Source organism: Armigeres subalbatus, chromosome 1, assembly GCF_024139115.2.
Source record: "Armigeres subalbatus isolate Guangzhou_Male chromosome 1, GZ_Asu_2, whole genome shotgun sequence".
NCBI classification, from domain to species: domain Eukaryota; kingdom Metazoa; phylum Arthropoda; class Insecta; order Diptera; family Culicidae; genus Armigeres; species Armigeres subalbatus.
The window spans coordinates 212,917,722-212,941,806 of NC_085139.1; the positions used below are offsets into that span (position 1 = coordinate 212,917,722).

Genomic DNA, 24,085 nt, shown 5'->3' on the forward strand with positions numbered 1-24,085 from the left:
GGTTCAGTAGTTTTCGAGTCAATAAGGTTCAGACAGACAGAAATTCATTTTTATGTACATAAGATATAGATTGAGAAAGTAATTAGAATAAATTCTTCTACTTACTGGCATTACATTCCCACACTGGGACAGAGCTGCCTCGCAGCTTAGTGTTCATTAAGCACTTCCACAGTTATTAACTGCGAGGTTTCTAAGCCAGGTTACCATTTTTGCATTCGTATATCATGAGGCTAGCACGGTCGATGATACTTTTATGCCCAGGGAGGTCGAGACAATTTTCAATCCGAAAATTGCCTATACCGGCACCGGGAATCGAACCCAGCCACCCTCAGCATGGCCTTGCTTTGTAGCCGCGCGTCTTACCACACGGCTAAGGAGGGCCCCTTATTAGAAACCTAACAATATACAGCCAATGTTCAAAATATTATACCCGTCTTTTCTATTCGTATTTCGTGTAGATATCTTATCATTCAGTTGCTACTCATAGATTTTTAAAGCTACATATCATCAAACAAACATTTTACGTCCTTAATTGCAATACTACCCACACAACCGTTTACATACTTCTTGTCCACAAATCCTCTGATTGCACCGCCAGTTAGATAGGCACAGGCACCGGACCTCGCCTCGAATCCTCGAGCCGAATCACCAACACTTTTTCGATTCTTTCTCCCTGCTGCAGGCTTCTTACCTTCCATCGAATCTAATCAACTCTTGGTCTCCGTTTATCACCTCTCTCTCCAGAGCCGGCATATAATAAAGTGCACGCAGCAACGGGGATACTCGCTTGCTAGACATTGATTCACTGTTCAGTCCGATCACGACTGCCAACCGGTTCGGAACTGTGTTTAGAGACTCTTCTCGTAGAGACGCCAGTGCCACGTGTTTTGCTAGTTTTTGCATTTTTCGTGCCATTCCGTGAAGTTAAGCTACCATTTTTAGTTTGTATCTGAAGCGACTGTTTCTGTGATCCTTATGATATAAGTTTCAGTTCTACAATTGCTACGTGTTTCCTAAATTTGGAAGAAACATTCCGTGTAAGTGCATAGACATTGAAGGCTAACTAAGTATTCGAAAACCTGTTTTTCACAACCAACGGTAAGTGTAAAGGCGATAATTTCCAATTTTAAACTTCAAAGTTAAATTTTAGTAATTCCGTCTACTTAAAATCTCAACAAGATGTATCGAAGATGCAACACCGCAATAAACTTGATTAGGTTAGCACTATCGTAATAAATTTTCTCATCAAGTTGCTCTAACTTATTTGAATTCACTCGCACCATTGCGATGCACCGGCTTGACTTTGTGTGCGGGAAATACAGCGTTCAGTCGAATGTGTGTGTTATTTGTTTACATTTTTTTTCCGTAATTTGCAAAGAGAAGCACACACAAACCAGCAACGTTTGTTTTCAAACAATTTGGATGAATGGAATCATATGTTTACTATGCGGTTACTATCACACTTGTTGCATCTTGTTTATGGTCATGCGATGTTGTTGACCACGCTGGATGGAGTTTTTCATTTGCAAGTAATTTAACCCTTATATTTATGTTACGCTTTCAGGACCACCATGCCCGCTACACTGGTTCTGGAGGATGGGACCGTAGTGCACGGTGAGAGTTTCGGGGCGGAGGTGGACTCCGATGGGGAGGTCGTCTTCCAGACGGGGATGGTCGGTTATCCGGAATCGATGACCGATCCGTCCTACCATGAGCAAATATTGGTGCTGACCTACCCGTTGATCGGGAACTACGGCATTCCGGATGAAGACCTGGACGAGCGTGGGTTGATGTTGCACTTTGAGTCTAATAACAAGGTCTGGACTTCGGGGCTGGTGGTAGGGGAAATATGCGAGACACCGTCGCACTGGCGGAGTAAGCTGACACTGTCCCAATGGATGAAGAAGCATGGAGTTCCTGGGATCAGTGGAGTCGATACGCGAGCGTTGACCAAGAAGATTCGGGAGAATGGAACGATTTTGGGTAAGTGTTGTTCTTGATAGAACTTCAAATTATTTCTATTCTACACACACACACATTTAACAAATGGTCGCATGAGATGTCTAATGGAACGTACACACGGTCAAGCAGTTTGACCAACATAGACTCCACCTCTCGTTTATTCAAACATCCATCAAGTTTCACTAACAGCGACACGAACAATCATTTTATTCGTCCAACAATATCACACACGAACGACCGAAGCGCCAACTTGAGCACCAACCATCAAAAAATATATGAGGGTTTGTGCAACTTCACTACAAATGCTCAAACATGTTCGGCGAACCTTGACTCCACCCCGACAACTCAAACCAAAATCAAACCGTTTTAATTTTTTCCAACCGAACCGCCAACTGTCAAATGGTTGTTCGAACAACTTCACACACGTTCAAACAAAGCAGCAACCGAAGCGTTTTCTTGGGGGCGGAGTTAATGTTCGTCAAACTGCTTGACTGGTGTGTACGTTGCATAATAGGAGGAGATATACGTGCTTGTCCCTTAGAGTGGGGCACCACCTCACTTCCCCCATTCCTCCATGGTTGGGTTTATCTTCGCTGAACTAATTTATTCTACTTACACTCCCGGCCAATAGTTTAGGTTCACCCTCGAAAAATATAGGCAAAGTTTTTGGTCGTATTTTCGCCGGCTTACATCCGATTTTGGGTATTATTAGCTCGATGCAAAGAATATAAGTAGATCTTGCATCGTAGGTATTTGAAACTAACAATTTTCAATTTTTTATGTACTGAAATATTACATTAAGATACAAATTTTTTTATATTTATGTTGTAAATATTAGAGGATTTTTCTTAGAATTGATCCCACGAAATTCGAAATGAAAAGTGAAATGGAACTCAATTCTAATCATCTTTGAGGGGTATTGATGATTTTTCGGCGGACAAATTTTGATTTATTTAAAAAAATCAAAATGTTTAGTCAAGTCAAGTACGAGACACTGAAGACGACCTGACTGTTTAGGTCGAAATACGTATCTGTCAAGGTACAATTAAGTGGTTTAATTATGTGATTGTACAAGCTCGTCTTATGACAAGCAAAACCAAAAACTTGTTGGTGAACCCAAAGTTTTGGCCGGGAGCGTATATGCAAAAAAAATTGTTTTGTTCTGTCAATCCTGCCGAACTACTTGGAACCAGTGTTCCAAATTTCGTCTCATTCATTTGAACGATGAAAAGAAAATCAACTCAGTAAATGTTTGCCCCTATCGTTTTTCAGACTGTCTCAATACACGGTAACCGTAAAATACTCAGTAATTAGTACAAAATACGCAATATGATAGTCCCAACTGGGACTATCCAATAAATGGGTATAACTCTTTTACTCGTAAATGCGTATTCCAGCTATACGTTAAAAATTGCGTACTTTTAATTACTTCACGAAATACACTCATGAGTGAAATTAACGCATTTTCAGTAAACAAATGCATGCATGGGTGAGTTTTTTGGTTCATCGAAAATATTAAACGTTAAATTTCTTTCAGGCAATTTATTTTAGACGTAAAGAAGGAAAAAACACATTGTATTCTTTATTTAAAAATGGTTAGGATAGGGTTCGTGATTCCTTCATTATACGGTGTACCAACTCCTTCGTCTTCGATCAACGCCCGATCGTGGCTGTAATTTTTTGCATGGCTGTATTCACATTTTAATGTTCTTCAATCGTTTGAAGCATGCAAAGCTCCACAAATCTGCTCATCGTTAACCTTTCCGTCCCCAACGTCTGTTTTTAAGGGCTTTCAAACATCTAAACTGCTGTAAAAATCGCGTTTCTTGACCGATTCTTTCGCAACAAGCTGAATTTCATCCGGATGGATCCCAATTTTCGATGTATACTAGCTTTGAGGTTATCCACAGTACGGTTCAAGAATTATTCCAGATTCCGTTGGGGTCAGCTGTCCCCAGAATAAGTGGCCATTTGCAATTTTAAGTCAAACCAGGTCGTGCGACACATCAAACTTCATGATTTCACAAAGCAATAATGGGAATTATATTATTGGTGTTCCTGGCATCATAGTTCAGCAAGTCAGTTAAATTGTTGAGACGTTCTGAAGTGGTGCATATATGCTTTTTCCGTCTACCGTTCTCGGAAAAGGCGGTTTTCCTCGTATGATCTAGCCTTTCCCATTTTTATTAAATGGAACTCGTTTTCGTACCACTGCTTGAATCGAACTGGATGATGGTTGTATAACTTACAACAAATGATGCACATTGTTGTTTAAATGTTGGTTACTTCTTCTTCTTCTTATTGGCATTACATCCCCACACTGGGACAGAGCCGCCTCGCAGCTTAGTGTTCATTAAGCACTTCCACAGTTATTAACTGCGAGGTTTCTAAGCCAAGTTACCATTTTTGCATTCGTATATCATGAGGCTAGCACGATGATACTTTTATGCCCAGGGAAGTCGAGACAATTTCCAATCCGAAAATTGCCTAGACCGGCACCGGGAATCGAACCCAGCCACCCTCAGCATGGTCTTGCTTTGTAGCCGCGCATCTTACCGCACGGCTAAGGAGGGCCCCTAACTACCTCACTAACTACCCAGTACAAAAAAGGACAAAATTGTTTCAGCGCGGTATTCTATGTTACTAACTATTATCATATCTAATAAAAGCAAAATCATCATACAGATTGTAGTTACTTGTCTGTGATATTTAATATTCATACTTTGGTATGATTAGGAGATTGAAGTGCAATAGTTCTATAATTTGAATACTGTATTTTGGTTGTATTGTCTATTTTGTTATTGATATTAGAACAATGTTATCTCTAACATCCTTTGCTATTTTTTTTTTGAGGTTGCAAATTTCATATTTGATGAAAATTTATTTGGATGTAATCAGGAGGAAATTCACGGTATATATGGTTGCATATTAGTGAAATATCGAACGCAAAAATCATTAAATTTGTAACTGCTATAACTTTCGATTCCCTAGATCAGCGGTTCTCAACCCTTAGAACTTTTGCATTAATTGAATTACCCCAAATTTTTTGGTGTGAATAAAAATGAACGTAACTGAAAATGGACCTGAAAACTAACGGCATATATCCCTAACAGCTCTCCATAAAGTAGGCTGAAATTTTTATTATTCCGTGCAACTTTTCAATTCACATCAAGTTTAACCATCAAGCTTCCTACAGAACTATTGGAGGCTTCTGAGCCCCGAACCCCTTGATAGTAGGCTTCTGTACCTTTTGAAGGGAGGCTTCCGAACCTTTTGAAATGAGACTTCCGATTCTTTTAAAAGAAGGTTTCCGAGCCCTTGGAAAGAAGTTTCCGAGCCTCTTAAAAGGAACCTCCCGAGCCTCTCGAAAAGAACCTTTTGAGCTTTTTGCAAGAAGACTTTCGACCTCTAAAACTAACCTCCAGCCGACCAAGCCTCTTGAAGAAAAGCGGCCAGGCCACTTAAAACGAGGGTTCCGGGCCTCTTGAAAGAAGGCTTCCGGGCCTCATGAAAGTAGACCTGCGGGCTTCTTGAAAGGAGGCTTCCGGACCACTTGGAGAAGGCTTCCGAGCCTCTTGAAGGGAAGATTCCAATCCTCTTGAAGGAAGCCTTCTGAGCATCTTGAAAGGAGGCTTCTTCCGACCATCTTGAAAGGAGACTTTGAAAGGAGGCTTCCAAGCCTTTTGATAGGAGGCGTCCGGGCCCCTTAAAATGAGGCTTCCAGGCCTTTTGAAAGGAGGCTTTCGGGTTTCTTAAAAGGAAGCATCCGGACTCTTGAAAGGAGGCTGTCGGGCTTCTTAAATAGAAGCTTCCGAGCCTATTGAAAGGAGGCTTCTAGAAAGGCCTTCGAGCCTTTTGAAAGGAACCTTCCGAGCCTCTTGAAAGGAGGCCACCATCCCCACACCCCCCCCCCTCCCCGCCCCTTAAAATGATGCTTCCAGACTGTTTGAAAGGAGTCCTCCAGGCATCTTGAAAGGAGTCATCCAAGCCTTTTGAAAGGCGGCCTTCAAGTAGCTTGGAAGAACGCTCCAGAGAAGCGTAGAAAGATGCTGCCAATCTTCTTGCAACAAAAAAAAAACCTTCATGCCCCTCAAACGAAGGCTTCCGAATTCTTGAATTCTGGATTTTAGTTAAGAAGCATAATCCTAATATATTCTTCAACATTTTGTTTCGATTTCGAAGTAGACTACATAGAAGAGTTTTTTAAATTTGTTCATTCGTTCAAGCTTTTGTAACCGTAGCCCTTGGTTGTGGAGGTCAGGATTCAATCGGCTTCGCTTTGCATATTATGTACAAGACAATGTTTCGAAATAAAAAAATACACAATTATCAGAACATTATCAATATTTTGATTGGAATGTACTAAGTCCGCCATTACGCATTTTTGTCCGAGGTACCCCCTGGGGCTAGCAAAGGTACCCCCAGAGGTACATGGACCCCAGGTTGAGAATCGCTGCCCTAGATGAAATATTTTGAAATTTTCATAGCAGACGCCTGGATATTATATATTTCGAAAGGCGAGTTTAGAATGCTTGGACATTTTTTTCGTTAATAACGGTCATAGGCACACCGTGTCAATTGATTCAAAATAGGTCGTACGACACCTCAAACTTCATGATTTTACGAAGCAATGATGGGAATGATATTTTTAGGGTGCCTGTCCCACTCGGATTCAATCCAGCCACATCGGTCACAATCCGGGGACCAACGGAATGGCCATTTTCTAAATTGATTCAAAATAGGTCGTGCGACTAAGGGGCCCTCTTTAGCCGTGTGGTAAGACGCGCGGCTACAAAGCAAGACCATGCTGAGGGTGGCTGGGTTCGATTCCCGGTGCCGGTCTAGGCAATTTTCGGATTGGAAATTGTCTCGACTTCCCTGGGCATAAAAGTATCATTGTGTTAGCCTCATGATATCCGAATTCAAAAATGGTAACTTGGCTTAGAAACCTCGCAGTTAATAACTGTGGAAGTGCTTAATGAACACTAAGCTGCGAGGCGGCTCTGTCCTAGTGTGGGGATGTAATGCCAATAAAAAAAAGAAGAAGAAGAAGAAAGTCGTGCGACAGCTCAAACTTCATGACTTTACAAACCAATGAAGGGAATGATACAAGGGCGTAGCCAGAGGGGGCAGGTTGGGGCAAAACAACTCGAAAAATTTCGGACTCAAGAATTCACACAGCTCCCCTGGGAACTTCAAAATTCGAGAATACAAACGGAATTTCCTCCCAAAAATCCGCTAGAAGTTTCTTCAGAAATTTATGACAGAAATCCTCCGATTTCGCTCCATAATTTCACTTGTAAATCTATAAGAAATTCCTTCGGAAATTCTTTCAGGAACTCTTCCTCCAGGATAACTTTCATGAGTTTTTCCGGGAATACCTCCATAAATTTAGTAGCGAAATCCTCTAGGATTTCATTCTGGAATTTTTCCCGCTATTACTTCAGAATATCCTTCAAGAATTCACCTAAAATTATCTTCGTCCATGTATTTCCTCGGAAATTCTTCCAGATATTTTCCCGGGAATTGCTTCAGGTACTTCTCCAGGGATTCCTTCAGGAATTTCTCCCGAAATTTTTCCGCGGAGTTGTCCTAGAATGCTTTCCGGACTTCACTAGAAATTTACTCCAGAATTTCATTCGGATATTAATTTGAGAGTTCTTCCAAGATATCATTTAAGAGTTCTTCCAGGAATTTATTCAGAACTAACCTCCGGGAATTCATCCGGTAATTTCTTCAGCATTTCATCTGGGAATTTCTGCATTAATTCCTCCTGGTATTTTTCCGGGAATTCCTTTAGATATTTATCCAGAAGTTCCTTCATGAACTTCTTCAAAAATTAGTTCACGACTTCCTTGTAAGAATTCTTCCGGAAGTGCTTGTGGGAGTTCCTCCGGGAGGTCTTCCAGGAGTTTTTCCAAGAGTTCCACCGGGAATCCCTTCAAGAACTCCACAGGGAATTCCTGAAGGATTTATGGCAGGAATTTCATGGGAAATGGGATTTCGGAAGTTCCTTTTGAAATTTAACTCCGAGTATACCAACGGCTGTTCCTCAGAAAATTCCTCCGGGAGTTCCAGCAGTAGCTCCTCCGGGAATTCATTCAGGTTTTGTTTTGGTAATTTGTCTACAAAATACTCCAGAAGTTCCTCGGAGAATTTCTCTGGGAGTTCCTCCGGGAGATCCTTTGAGAATTATTCCAGGAGTTCCTCCTGGAATTCTTACGGAAGTTCATTTGGGAGTTCATCCAAGAGTTCTTACGAGAGTTACTCTAGAAATTCTTCCTGTAGTTCTTTAAGAAATTCCTTCAGAAGTTTCACCGGAAACTCCTCCGAAAATTCCTCTGAAAATTTCTCCGGAAATTCCTCCAGAAATTCCTCCGGGAGCTCCTCTGGAAATTACTCCAGGAATTCCTTCTAAGAGAAACACTCAGATGAACTGCCGTAGAAACTTCCGGAGGAATGCTCATAGAAACTGCCGGTAGATCTCCCGGAGGAATTCCCATAGGAACTGTGGAAGAGCTTTTTTTTATCGAGATTTCGGTAAACTTTACCGAGTCATCGGTAATCATTACCGAGGTCTCGGCAAAAACTCAACTTTGCCGAATTTCGGTAAAATATTGACTGAATTTCGGTAAAGAAATTACAGAATTTCGGTGAAAAAATAAACAAATCTCGGCTGTTGGAAACTCGGCAAACCTTTTGCCGAGGTCTGCAAAATAATTTAAGTGTGTAAATGATCTCCTGAAAAAAGCCTGCATGATTTTCTGGAAGAGCTACTATTGGAACTCCCCGAGGAATTCCCGGATAAACACCCGGATGAATTGCCTTTGGAATTCCCGGAGGAATTCTTGAAATAACTTCCGGGAGAATTTTCAAATGAATGCCAAAAGGAACTGCCAGTGAAACTACCAGAAGAATTATCGGAAAAATTCTTGGATCATTCATCTTATAGACAAATCTCTTCTAGCTGAAACCTTTCTAGGAGTATGTAGCTGGATCATCATCATCATCAGAGGAGCTCCCAGAGAAATTCTCGGTGGAGCTTCTGAAAGAATTTCAATATAAATTTCTGAAGAAGCCTAAATGAATTCCAGGAGGAAATTCTGGAGAAATTCCCGGAAGAATTTTCAGAGGAACCCCCGTAGGATCTGCCGATAGAACTACCGGAATAATTCTCGGAGAAAATCCTGCAGGAACTCTTTGAGGAACTGCCGGTGGAATTCCCGAAGGAACTCCAGGAGGAATTTTCGGACAAACTGCTGGAGGATTTCCCAGTAGATGTCTTGAAGTTTCCACCGGAATTCTTTCAGGATTTCTTTGGGAATTAATCTAGGAATTCCTCAGAAAATTCCATTGTTGATTTCATTTACGGTATAATTTCTATATACATTTTCGGTGGAATTCCTGGGTCCCTGGATTGTGACCGATGTGGCCGGATTGAATCCGAGTGGGCCAGGAACCCTAAAAATATCATTCCCATCATTGCTTCGTAAAATCATGAAGTTTGAGGTGTCGCACAACCTATTTTGAATCAAATTAGAAAATGGCCATTCCATTGGTCCCCGGATTGTGACCGATGTGGACGAATTGAATCCGAGTGGGCCAGGAACCCAAAAATATCATTCCCATCATTGGTTTGTAAAATTATGAAGTTTGAGATGTCGCTCGACCTATTTTGAATCAATTTAGAAATGGACATTCCGTTGGTCTCCGGATTGTGACCGATGTGGCCGGAATGGATCCGAGTGGGCCACGAACCCTAAAAATATTATTCCCATCATTGCTTTGTAAAATCATGAAGTTTGATGTGTCGCACGACCTGTTTTGACTTAAAATTGTAAATAGCCACTTATTCCGGGGACAACTGACCCCAACGGAATCTGGAATAATTCTGGAACCGTACTGTGGATAGCCTCGAAACTAGTATAAATGGAAAATTGGGTTCTATCCGAATCGTTTTTACAGCAGTTTAGATTTTTGAAAGCCCTTAAGGCTCCCCTAGACCCAAGCGATTTCATCGCCGCGACGGCGACAACTAATCGTCGCAATTCCATCGTTAGGTAATGTTCCATTCACGCTTCCATACCAACGGCAACGGAATCGTAGTCGCTAAGCGATAGAATCGCGTCGCGATCGTCGGGTCGCATGTGTTTGGGGGAACCTTTAAAAACAGACGTTGGGGACGGAGAGGTTAATGAACCGGATTTCGCATGCTTGTGTGTGAAACTGCTTGATATTTATTTTCGATTCATTCAGAGTACGAATGTGAGCTGAGCAGCCGGTCACCGGGCAATGGGTTCCTGTTGATGTTACAATGATTATCAAAAAGAGTGGAAAATCCAAATACAAAATCAAAATTCTTACCCGAAATCCTCTCAAATTGCTACAATTTTTTCAATTTTTGATAACTTTCTCCATACGGACGGCACAAATAAATGCAAAATGGCGAGCACATGAATGAAAAACGGCATGGTACTTTTTTACGCATTTTCAGAATGATGATAAATTTATGAAAATGCATATTTTCTACTCCCTATTGAGAAGTTAAAAAGAAGTCATTTTATGACGGATACAGTAAAAGATATTTTAGTTACTAAAATATCTTTTGATACAGTATAATCTAATATTGAGGGAAAAGTACTAAAAAATAAAAAGAGTGTGTTGCGGTTACCGTGTAGAGTATAGTGCCTGTTGTCATTAAGGGCAAGCCACCCGGAATCCAAAACTAATCTCACTTGCGTTTTGAGGGCACCCTACTCAATACGGAAGCAACGCACAACTGTCATTTTTATTATTTCATGCATGCTGCGATGCATGAAAGCTGAAACACGATTGCTTTGTAAACGATTCTTCATGCTAGGTATAACTCAGTTTTTAATGTCTCTTAAGGTCACTCCTGACGGAATCCAAGTTCCAAAGTGCTCGCGTTTTCGGGAGCACACCACTCGATTCCGAGGCGGCGCATAACTGTCATTTTTGTTGATTTAGCTTTGCTGCGTCGCAGCATGCCTAAAATAATAAAAATGACAGTTGTACGTTGCTTCCGTATCGAGTGGTATGCCCCCGAAAACGCGAGCACTTTTAAACTTGGATTCCGTCAGGAGTGACCTTAAGAAAAATATTTATTGCTATTTTGAGTGAACGTCTAATGAACCATTTGCACCATAGTGATTTTCAAGTCCTTTGTTTGGCGCCCTTTTCTACCACGCGGAGTGTTGCTTTGGTTTTTAGGCCGTACACTTTATATCCAGGTTTTTACGCTAGCCATAAATTACCAAGGGGTGAATCAAATTTGACGTATGCCGTGAACTGAATTTTAAAAATGATATCTTGGTAGCCATGAATCAGAGTCTGAAGATCTGTCATGTTTACTTTCACCAAAACATGTTATGAAAATCGAGTCCAAATTTTCGAGGATAGATTTGTATTTCGTATGATTTCAAATATGAAACTAATTTCATTATTTCTAGGGCAATTGCAGAACTAAATATAGAATACGAAGGTTGCGATCTGGAAACTACATTTAGGAAATCCGAGAAAGGAAACTGCGAGGAAATACGAGAAAGGAAGAACGGAACATTGTATCTGTTCCACCGGATGAAAACCGTTAACCAGCACGATATAATGTAGGCTCGATGGTGGAATGAGTTTAAGTTGTTATTGGGTTATGTAATCAATTGTCGCAAGCACTAGACAAATAAAGGTCCAGATTGTTTCGCATTGGCCAATACACTATTATGAGACTTCGGATTTTTCTCTGTTTGATCTGGATGTGAAATGCGAAGTTTTAGTTTTCTTAGAATCACGAATCATGTGATGAGCCATGCCTCTTCTGTGCATGCGTGATTAGTATCCCCATGTGACATTCTCCTTGGTTAATCGTATTTAATATGGCTATCAATTAATACCTAATAGCCCATTTTTCTTGTGTAATTGTTCCCGTACTAACTGTCTCAAATAAATCTCGAATCGCATTCGTTTGAAAGTTTTGGTCATCCGTGAACATAAATAGGGGTGAATTTCAGACCGTTCTTCTTTCCATACGCTTTTTCGCGATCAGTGCATACTGCACCTACTTCACTTAAGAATTCAATTCAATAAAATGAGTGCATCTGCACTAGTTCAATAAATTATGTTCCGGCAATAGAATGATCTTCGCAAACTTGCTATTAATATTGATTACCAATCGATTATCAACAAATCAAATGTAAATAAAATTGTTACAAAATATGCAGTCATCCTGTGAAAACACACAATGAAAGAACAAAACAAATTACGTTAATTTACAATGTTATGAAAACTCATATGTGAATATGTACGTTATGTGGAAGATATTGATTTGGAAAATGTATTGGAGGTAACCACTTTCCCTTCGATGGGACTCGAACCCATGACCCTACAGTACGCTATGCGGTCGGGTCTGAGCTTGACTACCGACTGGCAAATAGCTTACACAACCTCACTTGATCAGTACCGTTGCTGATGAAGAATGTGTATAGCCGCCAGACATTCTAAATACTCACGCTCCTCTAATGTGGACGTGTACAATACACATGTGGAAGTATTGGCTTGATAAATGGATTGCGAGTGATATGACTATGCGTCCAATTTGGGAATCTCGAGCTCGTTCAGTAGCCGCTAGGTTGCGAAGGCCGACGGAAGTCCTTCGTAGCTTAGTTGGTTAAATCACCAGTCTAGCGTACTGTAGGGTCATGGGTTCGAGTCCCATCGAAGGGAAAGTGGTTACCTCCAATACATTTTCCAAATCAATATCTTCCACATAACGTACATATTCACATATGAGTTTTCATAACATTGTAAATTAACGTCCAAGTCGGGTGGTTTAATCCCCGGAAATAAGCAATTACCTTTGATTGAACCAAATTACGTTGTACAAATGATGTAGCAGCAATAGAATGTGATGGTCTTATATTATTGAAATTGTTGCCGAGATGATCAATGATTGAAAAACGTGGGAAAACATTATGATTTTTACTCCAGAAACATGCCAAGTTTATTTTTATGGACACCTAAAAAGAGTAGAAGAATTGAAAATATGTTTTAATGGAACAATTGATTGAAAGATCAAACCATTCTCTGGGATACGTTCAAATTTTGAACAAAATTATGACAGTTGTAATGTTTTCATTGAAAAATTAAACTAGTCACAGATGGCTAAGATCCATTTATAAAAATTATAGTGGACACATCATATGTCAAAAGGGGTGATTCAAAGCATTATGGCACTGTTGCGTAAAAAGCTAGATTATTTATTAAGAAAATCTAGCTTCAAGTTATTTTAAAATGTATATTCTTACTAAGTTTTCAATATACAGCAGAACTGCTCTGGCTAACAAATCTAAACAAATCAGATGATATTACTAGCTGTGAGCAAACGGCTTAAAAACCAGACGTGTTACTGGTAGTGCGAGTAAACGGCTCGATTTTTGTTTTAGCTGATATTTGAATGGTTATTCAATTAACCTGAATTTGCTGTTATAAAATAACCATTTATGTTTAGCATACTGCCGTAATCTGAAAAAGTGACGTATACGCCATTTTCCAAAAATGGTGTTTACGAGTGCTACTCATCGAGCTCTTTAACAGAAAAATGGAAAATATGCATGTTGTAAAATGGCTGTTACGTTACTTTTATAGATTACGGCAGCATAGACATGTTTATGACAATGAAATAAGTTTCTATTTCAATTGATGAATTAAATTAGTCATAGAAAACTTGAACCTTATTTTTCTCGGTTCAGCAGTGCTGGCTTTTCGCCCCTAATCATATGTTGCTCGAGAGTTGTGCGTTGCTTCCGTATTGAGTAGAGTGCCCATTGGAAACACGAGTAAAATTAGTTTTGGATTACGGGAGGCTTGTCCTTATAGAGATTGTATTCTATATCTGATCATTCGAATGACAGGTGTTCAAAAAAAAAATGAAAACATTAATGAGAATATGTAACAGGAGGATATATAATATGAGGATAAAACATACAAAAAACAACAAGAGCGGTTTTCGTGATGTTTTTATAACAATTGGACAATAGAAAGAGGGGTTGTCTCAGTGAGCGTTACGTAAATTAAGGGGGGAGTCTCGTCACGCGTTACTTGCTGTTATATGAGGGGCGAGGGGGTTCAAAATATCGATTTTTAGCGTTACGTAATTCACAAACCTAAACCAAAGTGGATAAGCGTTTTTGGGCATGGCCGGAATGGGTTCGATGATGCACGGGCTTGGTGGTCATATGGCTACCGCTTCTGCCTCATACGCAGGAGGTCGTGGGTTCAATGGTAGGCCCGTTCCATTCTCCTACTTTGTATTTTTTCATATATTTCTCATGTTCTAGCAATCGCTAGGTAACTGTTAGAATTCGAAATGAGCAAAAAAGTTCGTTTCTGCATCCAATTACAATACTACAGCATCCTTTCATTACTATCACATTGGCAACCCGTTAACCAAGACGAACCTCTGCCATAAAACCTAACCCCTAGATTCCAATAAAATTCCGCAGAAACTCGTGGCGAGTGCAGAGGTGTTCTCGGCTTGCAGTGGGCGAATGACTGCATCATCAAATCCTTCCCATTCCCGATGACCGTGAGGACGTGGCCAGCGCCGTTATCGACTTTCCAAAATACTAGAGCTCTCGGACTGTGCACATTGAGGTTGGAGTGCAAATCTCATGCTTCCATCCATTGGTTCCCTGTGCAATTGCGATTGTTCTGGTCGATCACGGAGTAGCAACTACGAAATGCACGGTCATCCTGCTAAAAAAATGGCCAGAATAGGTTCGATGAGTGGAAGCCGGAAATCAATGTTTGGCGCCATTTTTTGAATTCAAGACGGCACACTTCCGGTTAGAGCTGTGCTTCGCCGCCGACGATTTTTTCACCGTTGGCACCGTAGAAAACTAATCGGTGTGCAGCCGTTTGAAAATTGAACAATTATGCAGCATTTATTCTCATTTCCTTAAAATCTATTAATCAAAATCGATGGATGGTTGGTTACATAGTCCCAGCTACAGCATGAAGATGATTTCTAGTTTGAAACAAGCACACAAAAAAAATAATATCAATAACTTTTGGTTATAAGAAGTTTTTCTTGCTTTAATGGAACATTCGAGTTTCAGAGGAATTCCTTTTACTTCTATACGTTTCAGGAATTTGCAGAGGAATTCCTTTGAGGAACTTATGAAGGCATTTCATTGAGAAACACTCGGAAGAATTTCTGGAGGATATTTTTAGTGTTTTTGGGGTTTCAAAATCGGGTCGAAAACGTGATAAAATTGGGGGTAGACAAAATCCGGGAGTGACAAAATCGGGTCAAAATTGAAAGGGTTTCCGATCGTTTTATCAAACCGGCCGTTTTAAATTTCAAAATAACGCCAAACATCGATTTCCGGCTTCTTTTCATCGAGCCCATTCCGGCAATACCCATATTGTATGGAGTTTTGTACTCTGCAAAACGATCGATCCCACATCCATAAATCTATTCTACGTGTTTTCCATTCAAAAACTCAAAGATACAGCCCATTCGGATTGAAGGCATCATCGTTATATACCCAATCCAGTCCAATAGACACATACGCATCATGTAAATCTAATTTTCTCAAATACGAGATGTTCATGGTACTCCAAAACGCTCCCAAGTTCAACTCAAAGTATCCACCGGACAACCAAGGCTTTTTACAAAACGTTCCCAAGTTCAACCTAAAATATCTACCAGACAATCAAGCCTTTTTGCAATGCTCTTATCTTTAGCATATGTTTAATATGTCCAATAGAAATAATGTAAACCCAATTTTCTGGAACACGAGGTGTTCATGGTACTCCAAAACGTTTTCGAGTTCAGTTCAAAGTATTTACTAGATGAATCATGACTTTGGCAATGTCCTCATCGTTAGTGTGTACCAAATTCAGTTCAAATAGCATAGGATCCAATCATTTTAGATTCGTTCAAGTATATAACATGTTCTGAACTCCAAGGCGTTTTGAAGACCTTGAAATAGTTTACGTTTATTCAAAACTCGATCTATTTATGTCTTCTGATCACATCATAGATATTTTTTTACATATATTTCAACTTAGGACATTTTGTTTGTAAACATGTTTCTTGATGCATTCGAGGATATGTACTCCAGAATAGTTTGGACGGCCTAGTTCCGAAAAAGTATTTCAACGATTTTTCAGTTATATCAGAACGCTAGATAACAATGTAATCCTTCGTCCTGAACTAATAAAGACCAAACAAACTCACATCTTGTCACTTTTTTTTTCGATGAGAGGAAGTCGGTGAAGAGAACCCCATCTTGTTAGTTACGGCCTTATTATCGTTAGTGCTCGAAATATTATAGATGTAACATTTGACCAAAAACTATCCCAAGTAAGTTTACTTAAAAATAATTAAATCTCTAAAAAATGATTGAATTTTCTTGTTGATAAAACCAGAATAATTTTGTTGACGAAATCGGAGCGTGATAAAATCGGAACGTGATAAAATCGCAACATAGGGTATCTGTTCCTATATCAATAACAATAAGGCAATGTGCATATGAAATGCATTGATTTCTCATCCAATAATCAAGAAACATGAGAATAATTATGCTCGGCTCATGTAATTTTTTATTGAAAACAATTTGGTAACTTCAAAAATGAAATTTTCATCACATTATAGAAGTATTTAGCTAAAAAACATCATCACCGCCATGCACCTATTTCAATAACATTCAAAAACAGTTAATCCTATGACTGTACCTATATCAATAATACTGTTTCCAACATAAAATACGCACACTATTACTTGTGTGTATACGTTACGATATGATTGCAGTGATGCCGAATTCTTCAATGTTTTGTAATTGAGTTAAAATATAATTACAAAACTGCTGTTTTTGTTGCTGTTTTACATCTTATCAGTTCAATTTTGTGTTTGTCACAATTTATTTTTTCGATATAATTTATTTTACAAACATAAGAGTTGAATTTCACAGTGAAAGTTCAATCAAGCGCTTTGAAATAAAAATCTAGGTCGGCAACCCTTGAGAGTACTGCAAGCCATGTAAACAGTTTGGAATACGGACAAGGATAATTTAGACGTTGTTCGAAATAAACCTATATCAAACTATAGGAAATCGCGTTGGTTTTTAAAATATAATTATGTTCATAGTGAAAATGTGATGTGCTTTATGTGCTGTGAAGTGAATTTTGAAGGGATAGAATTGTTTTAGCTTGAAATTGAGTGGAAAACAACGGCGTGAAAACAGATGAATCTGCTAGTAGCAATCGAGCAGTGCATCAAACCATCAGTTCAGAGGTAGGAAAATGAAAATAAAAGTGCTTTATAATTTTATAATTTTATCTTTTAATAATTTGATTCTTGTGAATTAAATCATTACTTAAACAAAATCTTGAATAATATTCCAAACATTCACGAATGTGTTCCATCCATTATCTTGTACATACGATGTGAGAAAGTGTAATTAAATTGATTTTTTATTTGGTTTATCAACGGTTGGGATTAATATATGTATGTATATTTATCTGAAACGCTTGGTTTTCGCCTGCGATGGAAGCGTACGTGGCAAAGTGAGGAGAATGTCAAGAATTAATTAATGATTTTTCGCTAAGCCTCCATCATTTGGAATACATTTTCAGTCTTATCACTGCACTGCTACCCTCGCATTCGTGCTGCTGTGTCCACTTCACTGCATCAAATTTTGTCGAACCGCTCTTTGCAAAATCCCGACCAAAATGGCTCGGGCGCAGTAAGTAGTAGTAAAATCTATTTTTATTTCCCAAATTTTTGTGAGGAGAGTGTTGAGGATCATCCTCAGGAACTTATTTTGAACTCGTTGGAGTTTCAGATGATGAGTTTTTGCGCAGCTCTCCCTGTTACTTATGTTCTTCGGACCTCCTTACAGAAACGCAGATTTTTCTTGGTTGCGTATCTTAAAGCTATAAATCAATTTTATTAGATGAATATTCGAGTTCTCAGATTACATCTACTCACATTCGGTCGCCTCTACGTATTCAAGCTCAGCTGATTTTTGCGCCTTTTCCAGTAAGGTAATGTACTAGACCTAATTACAACATAGTTATGAGAAACACCGAATTGCTGGTATAGAACAAATCCTACTTACAGTGCCAGTAGTAAGAATACCGGAACCTGACCAATAATATAAGTTTCACTTCTATAAATTCTGGGATGTCGATCTCCTACTTTTAGGTTACCTTGAGGAAACATTAGATTATTTGATTATCGATATAGGCTAAATCCATATAAACTCACAGTATTGCTAACAGGAAAGTAGATCAAGTTCAGAAGCGAAATACCAGTGAAAAATAATATTATTACGTTTATGAATTCAATTTACGAAACTACAATATTCATATAGGAGCCACGTTATCAAAGCATCACTTTGTTATCATCTGTTTTCGCTATTCCATGACATTCGTTTCGCTGCTGTCGAGGTTGACGGTTGACGTTGACGGTATCCCTTTGTTGAGAGAGCCGGATTGCCGGAGGGATATTGGCCGTGCTGCCAGTGGTCGCAACATCCCCCGACCCGTGACGCACTTCCGGTGTACCTACCGACTCTGCGTTACCATTACCTTGCACCTGGAGTACTGCCAGCTTGGAAACTGGTCGCCGGAACACGCCTTCCGTTGTCTGTACCCAAGCCTGACGAATCCGGCCATCGCGTCCAGGGATCGTCGTTATGACCCGGCCTCTCAACCATCCGTTGCGTTGACCTTCGTTTACAATCAGCACGAGATCGTTCTTTTCCAGGTTTTTCGTCTCGCCGAACCACTTGGTCCTATTAGCGAGAGTCGGCAGATATTCGTTCATCCATCGACGCCAGAATTGATCCATAAGCTGCCTAGCCATGTTCCAATTGGTACGGGTCACTCTTGTTGGTTCCGCTAGTGTTGTTGGAGGCTGGATGACACCGTTCGAGCTCAACAGGATAAAGTGATTCGGAGTTAGTGCTTCCTGGCTGGGGCTTTCTAGAGGAATTGAAGTTAACGGTCTAGAATTTACTATAGATTCGGCCTCGGCAATAACCGTTAACAGGGTTTCGTCGTCCGGGTTACGATCGCTACATAAAGAGCCTAAGGCCACCATCGTCGGTACCTGCATGCCAATCACAATACGCCACAGGTTGTTTTCTGCTTTTATCAGCTCTTCTTGTTTCAAATGACCGGTGACCAGAATTTGCTTCTTACTTTTGCGATAGCAATTTCCAACGTAACGGTAAACGTAAGCTGCTACTCTCAACAGCCGTTCCCATTTGGAGAACCGATTGAACCGATAAATATCCTCAATTTGTCGTTGTTGTTGGTGAAGCATACAAGGCCGTATGTCTTCATCTGTCTCCAACGACTTCGTAGAATTTTGCTCTGGCCATTTGGTCTCTAGTTGGTAGAGGAAATCGGGCCCTTGGAGCCATCGAGTGGTGCAATCAGTGCTGGGTCCCCTTCCCCACTTGGTTGCCTCGTCGGCCGGATTAAGCTGAGTAGGAACATATCTCCAATCCTTGGATTCCGTCTTGTTTAAAATTTCCCCTACTCGGAATGCCACAAATTGCCGGTACCGACGTTGCTGGGACTGAATCCAGGCCAGCGTGGTTTTCGAGTCTGTCCACATTACTCGATTGCAGATTGGTAACGTGTGGTACCCCATCACTGCCTTGGAAAGCCTTGCCCCCAGAAGTGCCCCCATCAATTCCAGGCGTGGCACTGACAATGCTTTCAATGGTGCTACTTTCGCCTTCGCCATAGCTAGTGTGACGTACGTTTTTCCTTTAATTATGGCTCGGAAGTAGGCCGCGCAAGCATATGCATCCACGCTCGCATCCGTAAAAACATATAGGTCCACCATACCGATCCCCGTGGATGAGAATTCTGGAAGTAGGCTCGGAAAAGTTTCATCTGACCTACCTTCTTGAACAGCTTTATCCATCGCGACCAGCGCGCATGTACAGCTTCTGCGATCTCTTCATCCCATTTGGTTTGGTCGCGCCAAGTATCCTGGATGATCATTCTTCCCTGGATCGTTATATGTGAAAGGATACCTTGTGAGTCAAATAAACTCATGACGCAACGCAGTACGTTTCTCTTCGTTGGTACAATGCCGTCCAGCTGAAGCTCCGTGGAAAACATAAGGACGTCTTCATCCGGTATCCACAAAAGTCCTAGGACTCGTTCTACTTCACCTTCTGAATCGATTTTGATGATTTGCTGCTGTGGATTTTCGGAATCCCCGACCATTTGCAGAAGTTCATTGCAGTTTGAATGCCAATTTCTAATCTGGAATCCTCCCCTTGCGTGCACCTTTTTAACCTCGAGTGCTACCTTGATTGCTTCCTCTACCGTATCGAAACTGTTGAGATAGTCATCAACATAGTGCTTTTCTATTATTGCCTTCGCAGCCTCTGGAAACTCTGCCTTATGCTCATGCGCGTTGAGGTTCTTAATGGGCTGTGCTTGACAGGGTGAGCAGGTAGTCCCAAAATATCCAACTTCCATCACAAATGTCTTCACAGGTTGCGACAGGTGGTCGCGATAAAGGAATCTTTGGCTGTGCATTCAGATCGCCGCAAACGGCTAGTGGTCTCTCCGAAATTTGCACAACACCGAAGCGAGGGGAGTTAACAAATCTGGCCCCTTTAGCAGCATGCTATTCATGGAGATATCTCCGACCTTCGCCGCGGCATCCCAGACCAGCTATATTTAACTTGGTTTCTTTGGTTTTCTCACGGCGCCCAATGGCAAATACCACACTCCGCGTGGATCGATAAATTCTTCCTCCTGTTTCGTTACTTCGTGATAGTAGTTGCTCTCCAGGTACTCTTTGATCTGCCGCTGTACACTGTCCTTCAGCTCAGGGTCTTTTTTCATCCGCCTTTCAAAGCATTCTAGGCGACGCATTGCCATAGGAAAGCTGTTGGGAAACGCCACGTTGTCATGCCGCCACAATAGACCAGTCTCAAATCTGTCCGAAACACGTTTTGTCGTTTGTTCCAGCATCCATCGAGCCCGTTTGTTTTCTTCCGATTCTGGTCCTTTGTCTGCTGAAATGCCAATACTCTCAATCGTGAAGTGTCGTTTGACCAGGTCGTGCAAATCTTGATCGGTTTGGTATTCTCGTCGGCACTCGCACACGTGCAGCGTGAAGTTCATCGTCTTCTCTTCCTCAGTTGTGTACCCATAGATCGACCAACCGAGACGAGTTTTACAAGCCAGTGGATCGCCTAATTGACCTTCGCGTAGGTTTAGTGTTGCTGTAAGACTGGCGTTATTCGACCCAATCAGAATACCCGGTGTGACCCTTTCGTAGCTACTGATTGGAAGCCCTCGGAGATAAGTGTGCTGTCGCGCTATTTCTTTATAATTGAGCGTTTGCCTAGGCAGATTGAGACTGGCAACTGTTCTTACGTCATTCATAACAAACTTTCCGCTTTTTCCTTCCCCGGAGATCATAAGCTGTACCCGCTGAGAATTCGGTTCCTGTCGAGTCACGTTGCTCGTCCACGTGAGACAAAGGGGTAGAGATTCACCATCGTCTATACCTAATCGCTCTGCAATAGACTGTTCGACCAGTGTCATATCTGATCCGTCATCTAGGAAAGCGTAGGTTTCCAAAGAGTTCCCTTTCCAGAATAGCTTCACGGGAATGATCCGGAATAACGTTGATTGCTTAGTTGCATGATGCGCATTCCAACCATCTCCTGACTGCTCATTCTGCTTAACTGACTTCAAGGCTTCCTTAGGTGAGAGTTGATGTTTACGAGCACCATTGTGCAACAATTGGTGGTGTCGTTGCTGACACCCATCCACACCGCAAACAGTCTGCAACTTACATGGCCGTCGTCCATGTTTCCCTAGACATGTTCGACAAAGATGATGATCTTGAATCGTCTTCCAACGGCTATCAGTTCCCCATTTCTTGAATACGGCGCAATCTTTTACTTTGTGATGAGATCCGTTGCACGCCAGGCAACGAACTTCCTTAATTTCCTTCTTATCCGACTCCTCTTCTTGTTTGTACTCTTTCATTTGCAACTCGCTCATTGCGTGAGTATTAAGAAAGTTCTTGTCTCTACTACGCTCCTGTCGCGCCGATTTCGTCGGCTTGGTATCTGAAGTAAATGTAACGTCGGAAGCAGCGGCTACAAGCATAGACATGAATCCCGCAAACGTGCGTAGATCGACCGCCAGGAACTGTTGCTTGTAAAGCGCCCAGTTTAGACGCTGCTGTGCTGGTATTTTCTCGACTAATTCACGTAGAAGGACTGGGTTACACAGGTGTGCTACTTGACCAGTTGCCTCAATGTGGTCGCATAAATTCTGGACCGCCATTCCAAAAGTGATCAGCGACTCTAACTTATCAGGCTTCGGCGAGGGAGTATCGCGTACCTTGTCCAGAAGCGTTTGAATAATTAGTTCTGGTCGTCCGTATAACATATACAGGGTAGACATTACTTGGGGAACACACGCCGGTAGAAGAAGACGACTCTTCACTGCATCAAAGGCTTTACCCTGTAGTGCACGTTGGAGGCGTGCCAAGTTTTCTACTTCAGAATACCCACACGCATTTGTCGAATTCACATAGGCGCTGTAAAATAACGGCCAATCTTCTGGATCTCCACGAAATGGGGGAAGATCTCTTGACATTACCTGTCTTGCCAGCAGCTGATTTTGCGTAGGGCCCACCGCGACTGGTAGTGGAGGTGCCCTTGCCGCCGCGTTCATGAACGGGAATAGTAGAGCGGGTTTACAGTAGGTTCCCACCCAAATAAGCCTGGGAGAAAAGGGTGCTGGTTCATACCTGGGAACATTGCTGCCACCGACATTCCACCGTAGGATTGTGCTTGCGGAATCGAAGCTGTTGGTACTGTTGGACAGGCTGTCACTACATTTGTCAAGTGAGTGTTTCTTAATCCGTACATCGGAGAAATTTGATTATTAATTGAAAACGTACTATGTTGACGAGTTTGCCCAATAGCAGTTTGCGGATATCCAAGCAGGTGAGTAGATGGCGTCGTGGGAACACTAGCTGAAGACGGAACTGTAGAAATCTCTCGCATTACTCGGAATGCCCAGAATTACTGACGGAAGAGTCTGATCCAATATATTCCGATTTGCTAAGCCCGCAGTTGTCGGAGTAGAACTATTGTTCAGCAGGGCCATATCAGGTGTAGTTACCACTGCTCCCATGCTTACTGGTGTGATAGACAGATTTTCCATCTCGCCTATCATCCTTCCCAGCCAGTTTCCTCCGCTATTTGTACCAACTGCCACGGGTTGCTCCTTAACTGGTGCGCCAGCGATGACTCCTTGCATTGCATTATCCGCAATTTGGGCCAGTATTGCCTTCTGTTTTTCCAACTCCCTTTTGTGGTTTTCCTCCATCTGCAGCTCGAGCGACATTCGCTGTTGCTGAACCCAAAGAAGATTTGCTCTAGCTTCTTCCGTTAGCAATGATTGACCGTAGCTTGTCGCACCTGTCGTGGTGATCGGTTGAAATCCGGGTGGAACCACTGAGATACCAGGAAATAAGCCAGATGAAGCGAACGATGACGCGGCGGCATGCGCTTCGGAAGCGGACAGTGGACTTCCGATGTTCGTTGTCAGCGACACCATGGGAGAAAATGACGCTACGGTCGAGAACGATACAGTGCCTCCAGTCGTTAGCACGTTGGAAACCGAGGCTGACGTGTTAGGGGTCTCAGTCACCGCAATGTCGCTTCCAGTCAACTCGTCGATTCGTGTTGATGAAGGCAGCCCCGAGCACCTTGCACACATCCAGCTAACATTAGCTACAGCCGACGTCACTCCCACGCAGCGGTAATGGTACCACTCTTGGCATACTGCGCAAAATACCATGTCGTCCTCGCTGTTCGATTTCCGGCATATGTTGCAATCGTAGAGCTCCGTTTCAGGCATCTCTTTCTACCGCACTCAGGCGAATCTTTAAGCTTTTGTTACTTATGTTCTTCGGACCTCCTTACAGAAACGCAGATTTTTCTTGGTTGCGTATCTTAAAGCTATAAATCAATTTTATTAGATGAATATTCGAGTTCTCAGATTACATCTACTCACATTCGGTCGCCTCTACGTA

General features: G+C 41.5%; 2 protein-coding genes across 2 annotated transcripts in view; one reads left to right on the forward strand and one right to left on the reverse strand.

Annotated features, from left to right (window-relative positions):
• Positions 1–802: 802 nt before the first annotated feature.
• Positions 803–24,085, forward strand: part of LOC134205749 (multifunctional protein r) — a 98,141-nt gene continuing 74,858 nt past the window's right edge. The window contains exons 1-2 of the mRNA XM_062681313.1: positions 803–1,098; positions 1,565–1,983. Coding sequence (XP_062537297.1) covers positions 1,572–1,983 — 412 coding nt within the window. The 5' untranslated portion in view covers positions 803–1,098; positions 1,565–1,571. The remainder of the gene's footprint in view (positions 1,099–1,564; positions 1,984–24,085) is intronic.
• Positions 17,983–19,025, reverse strand: LOC134205751 (uncharacterized). The gene is made up of 2 exons (XM_062681315.1): positions 18,251–19,025; positions 17,983–18,192 (listed from the first exon to the last, which is right to left on the reverse strand). Exon 1 carries the CDS (start codon positions 18,848–18,850, stop codon positions 18,368–18,370), a length of 483 nt encoding a protein of 160 aa, XP_062537299.1. The 5' UTR covers positions 18,851–19,025; the 3' UTR covers positions 17,983–18,192; positions 18,251–18,367.